We start from the raw sequence: 14,568 nt of genomic DNA, 5'->3' as shown, positions 1-14,568 counted from the left end.
GAAATTGAGAGAATGGCAATATCTAAGAAGTGTTCCCTTGCAAAGTCTGGTAAGATAAATACTTGAAATAGCTACGATAGGGAGAAGAGTAGAAAAAAGTTTTGACAAAATGAGAAATGAAAAAGGGGTTAAACAAAACCCTGGCTGGTATAGCTCAGTGGATTGAGCACAGGCTGTGAACCGAAGGGTCGCTGGTTTGATTCCCAGTCAGGGCACATGCCTGGGTTGTGGGTCAGGTCCCCATAGGGGGCGCACAAGAGGCAACCACACATTGATGTTTCTCTCCCTCTCTTTCTCCCTCCCTTCCCCTCTCTCTAAAAATAAATAAAGAAAATCTTTAAAAATAAAAACACAAAAATTTTAAAAGGGGGTTAAGTAAGCAATGCTAAAGTTGACAGTAATATTGAACTATCTAAAAAAATTTTTAAATAGAATGTTTTCTAATAATATAAGATACACCAGTTCTTTTTCCTTTTCAGCTGAAGGTTACATTATTTATGAAGAGAAAGCTCCTTTTTTCCACAATACCAGGGTCTACCTTTGGCGTGCTCAGATATATACATCATCTTTCCATTATGTAATTAGAGAAATGTAGTGTTTTACCAACTACAGCTGTAATAATCATATTGTCAGCCAGATTGCCATCACACTGAGAGGACCTCCCCAAAATATAAAATCTAGAGCTGTTCCTGAAGATTTTAGCTAAGTAGCAAAAATAAAACTTTTCCTCAAAACCTTATGGGATTTTAAAAACTCATGAGATTTGACTTCAGAAATGTAATGGAATTGTGAAAAGGTGAAGTTCTTTTTAAAAGCTATAAAAATTTGCAAATATATTGAGTTATATAAATATATGAAATGTAGTCTATCTGTTGGCTAGAATAAATATAGATTCCTTAAAAACACACACACAAATCTAAACTCTACTGGTAAAATGAAAAAATATAGTCAAAGGTTTTGAAAAGTCACAGAAATAGATTGAGTGGTTTTATTTTAAAATATTACATCAACTTTCAAAGATTTCCAACAGGCATCTTTTAAAAAATATCTAACACTCCAGTTGTATTATGTTAAATCCTTAAGAAGATTGGCAAAATAAATTATGGAAGCCACCTGGGGAGGTTTTTGTCATTGACATAGTGTTTGAATATAATATCAGCCTAGTAATCAGCATTCTTACTGTGTCTCTATAGGAGGCAGATTTAGATTTACTCCTAGAAAAGACTCTACAGGGACTTCCTCCTTGGGAAGGGGAGTCCACCAAGTGGTTACTGTCCAGATAACGGGGCTCTTGGGTTGGGTAGACAGCAGGAATGGTCCTCATGGAACTTCAGGGTGACAGACCTGTAGAATTCCATTTCCTGAGTGTTTTGCTTAAAACTTGTGTCGGCTCAATTGATAGCCCTAAACAGTGCCTCTGAGAAGTAGACAAAAGGCCCAACCTCTTCTGTTTTATGAGCTTTTTGCTCTTGGTATTTTTTTAAATCATTGTGTTCCTATACAGTGTTATTTAAATAAAGGTACATACATTTTAACTTTTTACACTTAACAAATTATCACACAAAACTTAGTTCATCTTCTTTTCTCCACACCCAAGTGTCTTCTTACATTCCCTTTATGGACGATACCACCTTTCTCCCCGGGGGTGTTACCGGGAGGTGCACAGAGGAGCCTCCTGCTTCGCTGCTCCTGAGACTTTAAGGAGCGTAGGAATTCCCCAGCGGTCTTGTTGAAATGCAGATTCTGATTTAGTGAGTCAGGTCTGGGCTTGAGATTCTGCATTTTCAACAGGCTCCGGGGTGATGCTGGTGCTACTGGTCTGCAGACCACAGTTCAAGTAGCAACAACTGCGTGCATTTCTCAACTGTGGTTGCACATCAGAAACATTCATGAAACTTCCCTTTTAAACATTTCGCTGCTCTCTTTGCACGTTGTGATAATGGGACATAGGAATGCATGTAATTTTTTTTGATCCCCAAGTAATTGTTAGCCACATCCAAGGTGAAAATCATTAAGAAGTACCCTATTTTATTGTGAATAACGATCACATTGTGCTTTTAAAATGCTTATGTATGCAGATGGGCACTATATAACATTGTTTTAGAAACATCTGTATTTAAGTGGACTAATTAACAACTTGGAATATATTATAGAGAATATTATTTTGCCCTGGCTGGTGTAGCTCAGTGGAAAATATTATTTTAACACAATTGACCGTATGTTAGAACTGGGGTGGGGGTGTAAGACTATTGAGTTGGACTTCATCCTAGTTTCCCTGTTTTAGGGTTACCCATATACAAAATTTTTTGTCAATAAAATTTCCCTTTAGAATCATCCATCTTTTTTTCTGCGCCTTTCTCCAGCCTCCTTGCTCCTCTCCCTGTGTTTGCCCAGGGCCTTCAGGCCGTCCTGCGCTCTGGCCCACAGCCAGCCCGCAGCCAGCCCTTCCTTACCCCGAGTCTCCTGCGTTCTGTCACCTGCTTCTCTCTGTGTGAGGGCGATTGCACGTGCTTTTGGAGGGAAGTAATTTGATAACGGACAATCATTTGAGTTACAATGGGGATTGATTCTTCCTGCAGCTTCTTTCCTACCAGTCTTCCTCTAAAGGAGACTGTGGCCCTGGCCGGCGTGGCTCCATTGGTTGGAGTGTCATCCCCTAACCAGAGCGTTGTGGTTTCAGTCTCCCATGTGGGTGTGTGATCCCGGTCCAGTTGGGGAGGCAATCTGTATTTCTCTATTGCATCGATGTTTCTCTGTCTCCCTTCCTCTCTCTCCAAGAACCAGTGAGGAGATGTCTTCCAATGAGGATAAAAACAAATGAATTTTTTTGTTTGTTTTAAAAGACTTTTTCACTATCTGAATAATTATTGCATGTTTAAAATATGCTATCAAGCCTGTAATATAAAGCTACAANCAGTCTGCCTCTAAAGGATACTGTGGCCCTGGCCGGCGTGGCTCCATTGGTTGGAGTGTCATCCCCTAACCAGAGCCTTGTGGTTTCAGTCTCCCATGTGGGTGTGTGATCCCGGTCCAGTTGGGAAGGCAATCTGTATTTCTCTATTGCATCGATGTTTCTCTGTCTCCCTTCCTCTCTCTCCAAGAACCAGTGAGGAGATGTCTTCCAATGAGGATAAAAACAAATGAATTTTTTTGTTTGTTTTAAAAGACTTTTTCACTATCTGAATAATTATTGCATGTTTAAAATATGCTATCAAGCCTGTAATATAAAGCTACAACTTGTAGATAAAGACTGGTATCTTAGCTAAAGAATGACATTTTTCATTTACTGTATTAGTCATATAATTTTGCTAGTCACCTGGAGAAAGGAGCACACCTTTCAGTGGCTAGGTTATTCATTTACTTGTAGAAATAGCAAGATGGAATTGACTGTGTGACAACAGATGAGGCACAGCGGGACCGTGGTGCCTAAGAAGTGGTACCAGCCCTTGGACATGCCTGAAGTAGGAAACATACATAATGGGCCTTTAAGAGTTTTGAGAACACTAATGGAAAAAAGAAGGTAGCCTGACAATTTAGAATAAAAACTCGGATGGCCTCTAGGATGTCCTTTTAGCCCAGTTTACTGCTCTCTATCTGAGTAGGCTCTTGACCAAACTAAAATCTGGAGAAATTCTATGTGGTGTTATTGAAAGGGAATTCTGCTTCTTACAAATATTTATTATTCCATATAAATCAATATAACTTTAAACAGTATAAAAAGTGAAGTCCTGGGGATATATCCAAAGAAACCTAAAACACTGATTTGAAAGAAAATATGCACACGTATGTTCATTGCAGCGTTATGTACAATAGCTGAGACGTGGAAGCAGCCCAGATGTCCACCAGTAGATGAGTGGATAAGAATGCTGTGATGTGTTTACACAATGGAATACTTCTCGGTTTAAAAAAAGGGACATCTTGCCCTTTATGACAACATAGATGCACCTGGAGGCTATTTTGCTAAGTGAAATAAGTCAGAGAAAGACAAATACCATATAATCTCACTTACACGTGGAACCTAATGAGCAAAATACACTAACAAACAAAATAGAAACAGACTCATAAATACAGAGAACAGACTGACAGTTGTCAGAGGAGAGGAGAGTTGGGAACTGGATGAAAAAGGTAAAGGGATTAAGCAAAGAAAAATAAAAACCCTCATTGACAACCCTTTGGTGATTACCAGAGGGAAAGGCGGGTAGCGGAAGGCAGAAGAGGGTAAAGGGAGATAAATGGTGATGGAAGGAGACTTGACTTCGGGTGGTGAACACACAAACCTTATACAGGTGATGTATTGTAGAAGTGCACACCTGAAACCAGTATAATTTTATTAAACAATGTCACCCCAATAAGTTCAATAACAACTTTTTAAAAAGTGAGGTGTGAATTCTCAGTCACTGTGGATAGAGAGAGCTTTTTTGGACCGAGAGGTTATTTCTTCCTTAATTTTGCTCCTGGAAACAGTGTCTAAAAGCAATTCCTGCTTTCTACATCTTCTTTTCAACACATTTAAAAAAATTAATTATCTGGTTTTAAAACATGTTTGCACTTTTTTCTTATCTCAAGTTCCTCGAACTATCAGGGTCAGGGGATGAGAGCCGTGGGCCTTCAGTGATTCTAGGGCACTGGGGAAGACGGAGGCGTCATTACTGCAGTATTTCTAGTTACAATCTGCCCCATTTTAACACCAGAAACATCTGGATAATGTGAGGCTTTCTCCTTCCAAACAGCAGGACGTTCTGGGTGGTCTTTGGCAGTGGTACCTGTAAACCGCAGGTAAACCAGGCTGCTGGCAGTTCAGCATCTGAAAATGTAACTCCAGTTACAGTCTGAGTCCTGAGGAGCTGTGTGAAGTTGAGACCTTTTTAAATGGGGCAGTGGGGCAGAAAGTACCCCAAAGCTGAAGAAGCCCGGATCAATCCGAGCCTAAAATATTTACCCAACACATGCCGCATCTTTCAAAACAAAACAAAAACTGTTTTCAACCATGGTCTCCAAACACTTTGGATTGAACTTCAACTAGCTTATTTTCAAGCATGCTTGTAACTTAGCACAGCTCTGGAAAAAATCCCATAACTGAGCCATCTGGGTTGGATAAAAGAGGGAGTTTTTCTATCTGATTTCACATTTTGTTCCTTTTGTTTTGAATGGGGGAAATCATTATGAAGTACCCAAATTATTGCATAATGTTAATGAAACAGGAAAAATCTTTTCAACTCTATAGTATTTCTAAAGAATTCTATGTTAGAAGTTCTCTCTGTTGTCTCTGAAACATGGTGTAGAGTGAATGTTTAGGGTGAGTTGACTTGAGTGAATAACTAATAATGGTCACAAAATAAAATCCTTTTGGGTGGTCTGAAATTCAGCAGTGTTTATTTCTTTTCAGACTCAGCAAAGATTTTTTTTTCCCAGTGAAGCATGTTTTAGCATTTTACGTTCTGGATTTACTTAAGTGTGGTCATCATTGAAGCCATTATGCATATGTAATTTTTAATTTTCTCTTAAAGTCCAACATTAATTGCTTTATGACTCAAGAACATGACATTAAGAGCTGTTGGGATATTGTTTACTCTTTGATACTTTGAAAACTGTGACAAAATAGGCTATTTTATGTTTTATGTTATAAGCAGCTGTTTGCAGTTCAGAGTCACTTCTTTGAATCCCGCATCAGTTCAAACCTTAATTAAGAAACTTCTCAGTGAAAGTCTGTGCTTGTTTCACCAGGCTCAGGGTCCTGGGTCCTGAGAACATGATGGTAAACAAGGCAGTTTCAGTCCCTGTTAGATGTCACAGTCGAACAGCAGAGACAGACGCTAGGTCAACCACTACACAGACATGCTGCAAAGACAAGCGCAGTGCAGAGCCTGGCCCTAGGGAGGGGCAGGGGGGCCCAGGGAGGGCTTCCTTTCAGAAGTGCTAGTTTGTTCAGACGAAGCAAGCGAGTAATATATAATAATAAAATAGTAGTTATATGCTGGATCAGACATTGTGCTAATAAGCACTTGTTCTTACTCTTTTATTAATCGTACCCGTGAAAGCTCCTGAGATTAGGAATGCCTTGACCTCATGATTTCGTGTCAGAAGACTTTGTGTATAATAAGCCTTAGGTAATATTTACCAAATTAATGTATTACGTAATTTTTTCATCATACAAGTATAACTTAGTATAATTATATAGTTTAACTTATCTGTATTGATATGGCTATTATAATATCACACTAATCATAGCATAGAAAGAATAAATTATATAAAGATACAATGCAAGAAAATGTTTCTTTTTTAAAAAATATTTTATTTATTTATTTTTAGAGAGAAGGGGCAGGAAGGAGAAAGAGTGGGAGAGAAACATCAATGTGTGGTTGCCTCTCATGTGTCCCCCACTGGGGACCTGTCCTGCAACACAGGCATTTGCCCTGACTGGGATCGAACCGGTGACCCTTTGCTTCACAGGCCCGTGCTCAGTCCACTGAGCTACACCAGCCAGGGCAGAAAAATGTTTCTTAATTATTTTGCCATTACTGCTGTTAGCCATGACCTTTAGAAGTCTATAGTCACCTACTTCCCAACAGAACATAATATCCCATAAATATTTGGGGCCTATGCATTGTTCTCAATTTCTGTGCAGGAAATCCGGAAGATTGTTTTACAGTTGTAGTTTACTTTTCTTTGCTCTATGTGTTTGTCTGGGGATCTAAATCAACTTCATAAAAATTGTTTAAGAATGTGAATTACAAGAACTTGTTTTGTTGAAAAATGTTAAAAGATCATGAAACGAGGCCAGCTTTCCTCTTGGCACCGGGATAGGTAAGTGCATACGTAAGTGGAGCGTGGTCTTTTGACAGTAAATTTAGCCTGTGGGTATATTCGTGTTACAGTTATTCTCTCAGGCTTAAAATATCCTCCAGTTCCTCTGAGAGGGTAAAGCTAAGAACACCGTCACATGATTGTCTGGGTTTCTGAAATGCTAAGGCTTTATGTCAGCCTTACGGATTCTGAGTGGTAATCAAACAAGTACTGGCTTGTTGAGTAAGATAACCTCACCTATGAACTATATAAACTGGAATGTGACTTTAGATACTTTGGTTTTATATCACAGATGATACTAAATTCATCGAAAGAAGCCTTGCCTAATTATGAGTGTATTTTCTTAGAAAATGAGTTACTTTTGAATGGTTTTAAGATTCCATTTGAGAAATCTTTTATTTATATTAAATTAAATTTATATTAAAGCATTCGTCACATTCCTCTAGTTGTGAAAAATATATTGGGTAAAGTATTCCAAGATGATGGCCATTGCATTGTGACCACTTTCAAAAGAAGTTTATTACCAAATAATTAGGAAAAATGGAAATTACCGTCTTGCTTATAAGTTAGCCCAGTTTATTAATTCTTCCAGTAAGCATTTTTGAGCATCTGGTTTATGTCTAATGCCTAGTATGGTACAACATACTAGGCATTAGACATACTCCTGGGAAAGAAAACAGGTAAGCAAAATAGATGATCAAACAACTCTTTCATGTAGTCTTCATACCGACTTTTATGCACTTCACTCTTTTTTTTAAGTATTTTCTTAGAGAGAGGGGGGAAGGGAGGGAGAAAGAGAGGGAGAGAAACATCAATGTGAGAGCGGAATCTTAATCTGTTGCCTCTCAGACATGCCCCAGCTGGGGACCCACCCCCCAACCCAGGCCTGTGCCCTCACCAGGAATCAAACCAGGGACCTTTCGCTTTGCAGGACAATGTCCAGGCAACTGATCCACTCTGGCCAGGGCTGCACTTCAGTCTTTGGATATCTCAGACTCCTGTGCAGAATATTTATTTTACACTGAACTCATATTTCTAACACACTTATAATTAGTCTGATTTTTGAGCGTATTGAAAATAGAAAGGAATTGCTAATGAAGTTGTATATGCTGACAGCGAAGCTGGTAACTCAGTATTCACACAGATAGAAGTCGCATTTGCCAAGGGGTCACACTAAAATACAAAATAGTATTTCTCTGGCAGTGCCCCAGTCTGCAACATGAGCACATCAATCCGTCCTATCCTTCAGTTCCTTCCAAATCCTCTGAGAGTCCCTGGGAGTATCTCAACCTGAATTTCGTAGAATGGTAGTCCTCTTCTCCATTTCTAGGTCACCGTGGTAATATTAGCCATCACCACCAACCAGCGCCCTGGCTGTGCCACAGATGGCAGCCATGGCACTGTGACTGGCACCTGTGTAGTTCTGGGAGCACTACTCCCAGCGCCTTGCTTTCTCGTCTCCACAGAGATTAGAGTGTGACCCTTCATAGTAGGGTAGGCTGAGCTGTTGTCATTATAAATACAATAAAAATGCAGAAGGAATATAGAAATGTATTTTTCTCTCACATAACAGTCCAGCTTAGGTGTTCATTTCAGCAAGGATTTCTCCTCAGGCAACCTCTTAAGAACTGGGGCTCTGCCCATCTCTAACAGCATAGCGCTCCCAAGGTGCCTCTGTTCTGTGGTCTCCCAGCCAGCAGGAAGGAGGGAACTAGCCTGTGGGAGAGACACACCCACTTCTCAAAAGCCGCAGTTCACATTCTGTTGGTGAGGACCGGACACAGGTGGCCGAGAAGCATTGGCCCTGGTTGGGCCACTTCTCAGCCACCACTGTTATTTATATGCCTATTTATAGACAGCAGCACACTGTCACCTCTGTTTCTCTCTTGTTTCGCTGACCTAGAACTTTCATGGTCGCCCCGTCTTTAACACCCGGAGCAGCAGAGAGCATCCTTGGTCACATAATCTGTTCCACTTCTACCCTAGGCCGTTCCCTTTCCCATCTGTATAGAAGCATCTTTTCTCAACCTTTACTACTCCTCTTAAATCCTCTTATCCCCAGCCTCAACAGGTGGCCTGCCGTCCTGTAGACTAAAAGCAGAGGTTGTCAGCGGTGTCCACTTCATCCCTCTTCCCAACATGACCATTCTTTTCTTTCCTCCTTGCCCTGAGGAAGATGCAGCCCTGTTTCTGTCTTGAGCCCACTCTTCCTCCTAATCTTATTCTTGCCTATTTCATCTGGGATCTGGTTCCATGAAGTATTTTTGCTCTCTAACAATTTGAGTCTCAGCATCTCCCTGGTAAAATGTGCCATCCTTGAGGGTGTAAGCGTGCTTCCATTTTGCCTCATGCTACTTTTTATTCTCCCTTCTATTTTTCTCTTTAAATCAGATAAAATACTAGTTTACATCTACCCATCATGTCTTCACCTCCTATCTGCTGTCTGATCTTCTGCACTCCCAACAAAAAAGAGCGCACTAAGCTATGTGCAAGCCCATATTCAGTTGACAATTCACCATTGTATATTTACTGAGCACCTTCTGCACCCCACACAAAGGATTCATCAGTGCACAAAATAAAGTTTTTGCCCTCTTGGAGTTTACATTCAAGTAGGGAAAGGCAGGGAGGGGGAGTAAATATTTGTTAGATGTGTCTATGATATGTGATATGTGCTAAAAAGAAGAATAAGGCAGGGTGAGGGGATTAGGAGGATATTGGTATTTTAAGCAGAATGGTTAGGAAATTATCTGATAATTGATTTGATTAATTAATTATCTGATAATTATGTGAGCAGAGACCTGAAGAAAGTAAAAAGGCTCTTCACAAGGGGAAGAGCATTTCAGGCAAGGCAACAGGGCATCCTAAGGCCCTGAGGCAGCAGGATATCCACGCACAAAGGATGGTAAAACTTGCGAGGGGACTGGAGCAAAGCAGGGAAGGAGGAAGAATTCCAGATGAGACCAGAACAGCAGCCTGTGCCAGAGCCATAGGGCCTGCTAGGCTGTGGTGAGATTTCCGACGGGGGCCGTCATCAGAGGGATTCGAACAGAGGAATGACATGAGTTGGCTCGTGTTTAAAGGAGGTAACTCCGACTGCTCTGTGCAAAATAGACCCAATGAAGCAGAGTAAACAGCTATGAGAATAATCATAAGAAGATTATGGTCCCCTGGGCTGGGGAGGTATCTGTGAAAGTGGTGAGAAGGGACTCCATCCTAGATGTGTTAAAAAGAGCTGACAGGCCAAGTAGTGCTGGAACCTTCTGTCCCTCCATTGGAGCTTCCCCTCCACATCCCGCATTTCTTCTTCTTCCTTATGGCCCAGGAGGCTGATCCGTAGACATGTCTGGCCTCCTTTTGGGTTTGGCCCCTGTGAGGCTTCTGCAAAAGATGTGAACGCAGGAGAGGACGTGAGGTCAGAGTACTGTGCTCAGAGGTCCTGACCCCACTGTTTGGCTGTGACTACCTGAGCTGTAGCCCTTCCCTACAGTTACACTGTCTGGATTCCAGGAAACCTTTCCCAGTCGTCCCTCCTTTGTGCCTAGGGCTCATGCCAGTCCCCGCTGTTGTCAGCTCAAGGGTGCGCCACTATCTTTACTGATTTTCCTCAACTTGCCCACAACTTTATAAACGGCCCCTTTAGTAAGCTTTCCTTAAATTTATATTATCTTGATTCATCCTGGAGCTGGAGCATCTAATAAACTTCTTTTTTAATCACAGTCATTTATTCATTTTTCTCCCCAGTAAAATGTTAAATTCTTGAGGACAGAAGCTTTCGTATTCGTGTTTCTGTTCCCCTGACATGAGTAGGTTTTGCTATAGTACAGCTTTTTTAGTGAGTGTTATAATGTAATGATGCCACTTGAGTCCTTAAGAATTGCCTAAATTATGTTTGATATGAAAGATTAAAAGTAAGGTGGGGTGCATGTGTGTCTTAAAAGGTGGGTTGTGAGTTATTAAAGTTACATATTAAGTCACTTTTAGTTTGGTTCACAGGCCTGCACTCAATCCACTGAGCTACGCCAGCCAGGGCTCCTTAAGTGACTTTTATTTACATGCTATTTTAATAGCACTTATTTCCATTATATTGTTGCATATATTTGTAAGATTATCAGTGTGACTATTTTCCTACCAGTTTTTTTTTAGAACTGCATTTTGTTATTGATGTTTTCTGCTGGTCTAACGAATGCTTTACCCTCACAGATTTTTAATTGTACTTATAATCTGGTGACTTCCCCTCTTCTTTCTTTTTTTTAACTTTGACTTCTGTTTTTCCTTTGGGCATAACCTTACAGTATGCTGAGTAGCCTTGAGGTATAGTTTTAATAAAAGCTTTGCTGAGTAATCATTTGGTGTAAAATCCCAACCAAATCCATTAATGGAAAAGAGGAAGCAATATCTTTTCAACATTAAGTTTCTTTGTGGTCACGTCTATGAGTGACACACATGCATGCACACACACACAATGAATTTACTTAACTATTGCCCAGATGCAACTATTCTTGAGCTCCATATTTCTAATAAGGAGAATGAAAATTCCATGAGGTTAAGAGAGCATGTTATCAAAGAATGTATTCATTAAAGAAAATTTAAAACCATGGAGTCTTGCTTATATAAATTGTAGCAAATTTCCCAGGAAAGTGGCCAGGAATACCTAATTGACTAGATAGTTTGTTGTTTTTTAACTAAAAAAAGCATTCCCTTCTTTTTTTGACATTATTTTTGACATAAAGCATACCCTTTATTTTTGACATTGTTAAATATTCTTACAACCTAAGTAAATATGTTTTGCTTTTTAAGAAGTAAGCATTATATACAATATTTTAAAGCAGTTACTTATTTTGTGGGTTTTAAAGCTAATTTGATCATTTCATTGGAAAACTGAATAAGCATTTGACTACACTGACGAAGCAAGGGTGTTTTTGAGATCTGTGAGCTACGTCGCAGCTCTGCTCCATCCGAGGGCCAGACTTTCGGGGCATATCACCACAACTGCTTACCTGCACAGTCCCTTTCACCTTGACTCAAGTCTTTCATCGGGCAAATTATGACTCTCCTTTGAGTATTACTTATTATTTTTTATTTGAAAGGTCACAGTCAGAATGATGGTTATGAAACTGTGAAATAATGAAAAATTATTTGGGTCATTATTTACTCTTCTCCACGTTTCCTAAACTTTCTTTGAGAGAGATCAGTTCATTGAAGCCGCCACTTTCCCAGGAAAGACGGTGATGTACTCTGTCCTCTGAGTCTCTGCGCTGAGTACAAGAGAGGGAGAGAGAATTGAAAAAAAGTGGTTCAGAGACCATCATCTTTTGGCTGTGTCCGCACATCGTGGAAGGGGGGAGACAGCTCCCTGGAGGTCCTTTTAGAAGGACACTAATTTTTGACGGCTCTGCCTTTATGACCTAATCCCCTCCCAGTAGCCCCACCTCCTGACACACATTTGGGATGAGGATTTTAATATATGAATTTTGAGGGGGACACATTCAGTCTGTCCACAACTACCATTGTGGTGATGGAGTAGAAGAAAAAAGAGTGTGAGAGGCGACAGGCTCCTACATGGGGAAAGAGGAAGAAGACACTAACCTTAGACTTTCAAAGTGCATAACTAGCATTCTGGATATAAGAAATCTAGGATTGTCCCTGGCTGGTGTTGCTCAGTGGATTGAGTGCGGGCCTGCAAACCAGGCGATCGTGGTTGAATTCCCAGTCAGGGCACATGCCTGGGTTGCAGGCCAGTTCCCAGCAGGGGACACACCAAAGGCAGCCATACATTGATATTTCTCTCCTTCCCTTCCCCTCTAAAGATAAATAAATAAAACCTTAAAAAAAAAAAAAAGAGGCCTGGCTGGTGTAGCTCAGTGGATTGAGCGCGGGCCTGCGAGCCACACGATCGCGGTTCGATTCCCAGTCAGGCCACATGCCTGGGTTGCAGGCCAGTTCCCAGCAGGGGACTCACAAGAAGCAACCATACATTGGTATTTCTCTCCTTTCCTTCCTCTCTAAAGACAAATAAATAAAATCTTAAAAAAAAAAGAAATCCAGGATTGTTCTTCAATTTCTGAAAAGTTTATATAGATGGAGAAAATAGGAAAGCAAAATTTAAAAAGCCAATACAGATTAAATGTGCTCATACCATATTATACTATATTATTTATATAATAATTAAATAGTTGATACCCTTCCGAAAGAAGGCTATAGAAAAGAATAAGATCTTTTACAGAACTTTCCTTTAGTTTGGAGAACTATATCCTGTTTTTCCAATTCTTTCATTCATATCCTTGTATTACATTGTAACAGGCCTGGAGATTTGTTATTCTTTGGTTCTTGTGCGCCAGGACTGTTGATGCAATGGGGTGAGGAACTCAGACATGAAGTCTGTTGAAAATTCATCTGTCGCCTTCTGCATTTGATCTAACATACTGTACATTTAGAAATATATGTATGTATATGAGATATACATAATTATTCAGTTATAACTAATTTTACTCTGTTATTTCATAAGTATTTTTATTATTTCCAGGTTCGATGGATGATGTACTGGATTGTTTTTGCTCTCTATACTGTGATTGAAACAGTAGCAGATCAAACAATTGCTTGGTAAGTTCTAGTATTGAGAAAGGACCATACTACAGACTCATTAAGGGGTGTCCTGAGTTTTTATCCTGCCTTTTGCTGTTGACTGAGTAAATTTGAGCAAGTTGTTTAATTATTCAGGGCCCTCTTTTCTTCATCTGATTTTCCCATAAGAACATTGTTTTGCTTCCAGTTCCTCTCCAAGAAAGGCAACCCCGTTCTTCTCCTCATGTGCCACTTTCTGCCCGTCTCCCATACATCTTGTAGTCTCTTGGAATAGAGAAATCGGTTGCCATCTTTTTTTACACTGATGACTTCAGGCTCTTTATCACTTCCTAAAAGCCGCCTCTTTTGACACCCACAGCATCTGGTTTTAGCACTCCCTCCCTGTCCTTAAAACTCTCATCTACATTCAAATTAGATGGTATCCACGAGGACACCCACTAACCAACAGCTCCTGGGCTGCTCTATTCCAAACCTCTGAGACAAAATTAAAGCATGTTTGTGTCCTCAAGGATTTAACATTTTACTGAGGGGCAAAGACTTCATGGGACAACTTGCATCTCCTTGTGCTGTATTTCAGGAGTGCATTTCCATCCGGACCCAGACAGGTCCTCCTTCAGAATCTGTGCGTTTCCTGCCTTGCCAGTTTCTTCAGCTGCCCTCGCTGTAAAATCTTTGGCCTAAATAAGCCCAATTGCTCTTACTGACTTCTTTCCCAGGCTACTAAATGAGCTGAAAAAATCAGTCAGCTGCTCATATAGGTATCAATTTGAGCTCACCTTTCCTTTTACTTGTTTTTGACCCCTTGCTACTACTCCCATTCCCTCTTGTGCCCGTTTCAGACCTTTACTCCTGTCTCCTCGAACTGTCTTTCTGACTTTGCTGTTCTCATCACCTTCTCACGGCAGATTAGGTCACACTGGATTGCCAGGGAAAAATGAAGTCATCAGAGTTAAATGTGCTTAGCATCTGCCCTTACTTACGAACTTCTCTGTAATGTATCTTCATCCATCTTTCTCTTCCCTCTTCTGTCCCAAAGCTCATTCATTTAACTTGTTATGTTTTTGATACAGGGGCTTGGGAGACATTTTCCTGTTTATTTTTAAATAGCAGATTCCAGAACATGCTAGATCAACTTCAAGTGTTGAAGTCCTCTTTTTAAAGATTTCGGTTGTTGTGCTGATT

General features: G+C 40.3%; 1 protein-coding gene across 3 annotated transcripts in view; it reads left to right on the top strand.

The window, feature by feature from the left end:
* REEP3 (receptor accessory protein 3) overlaps positions 1-14,568 on the top strand; it is a 75,542-nt gene that overhangs the window by 37,946 nt on the left and 23,028 nt on the right. For all 3 annotated transcript variants that reach the window (XM_037062688.1, XM_037062687.1, XM_037062689.1), the window contains exon 3: positions 13,328-13,404. In XM_037062688.1, coding sequence (XP_036918583.1) covers positions 13,328-13,404 — 77 coding nt within the window. The remainder of the gene's footprint in view (positions 1-13,327; positions 13,405-14,568) is intronic.

Source organism: Sturnira hondurensis, unplaced genomic scaffold, assembly GCF_014824575.4.
Source record: "Sturnira hondurensis isolate 20B ecotype Veracruz unplaced genomic scaffold, ASM1482457v3 Scaffold0014302, whole genome shotgun sequence".
NCBI classification, from domain to species: domain Eukaryota; kingdom Metazoa; phylum Chordata; class Mammalia; order Chiroptera; family Phyllostomidae; genus Sturnira; species Sturnira hondurensis.
Note: the sequence above shows the minus strand (reverse complement) of the source record. Positions and strands in the feature narration are given on the sequence as shown.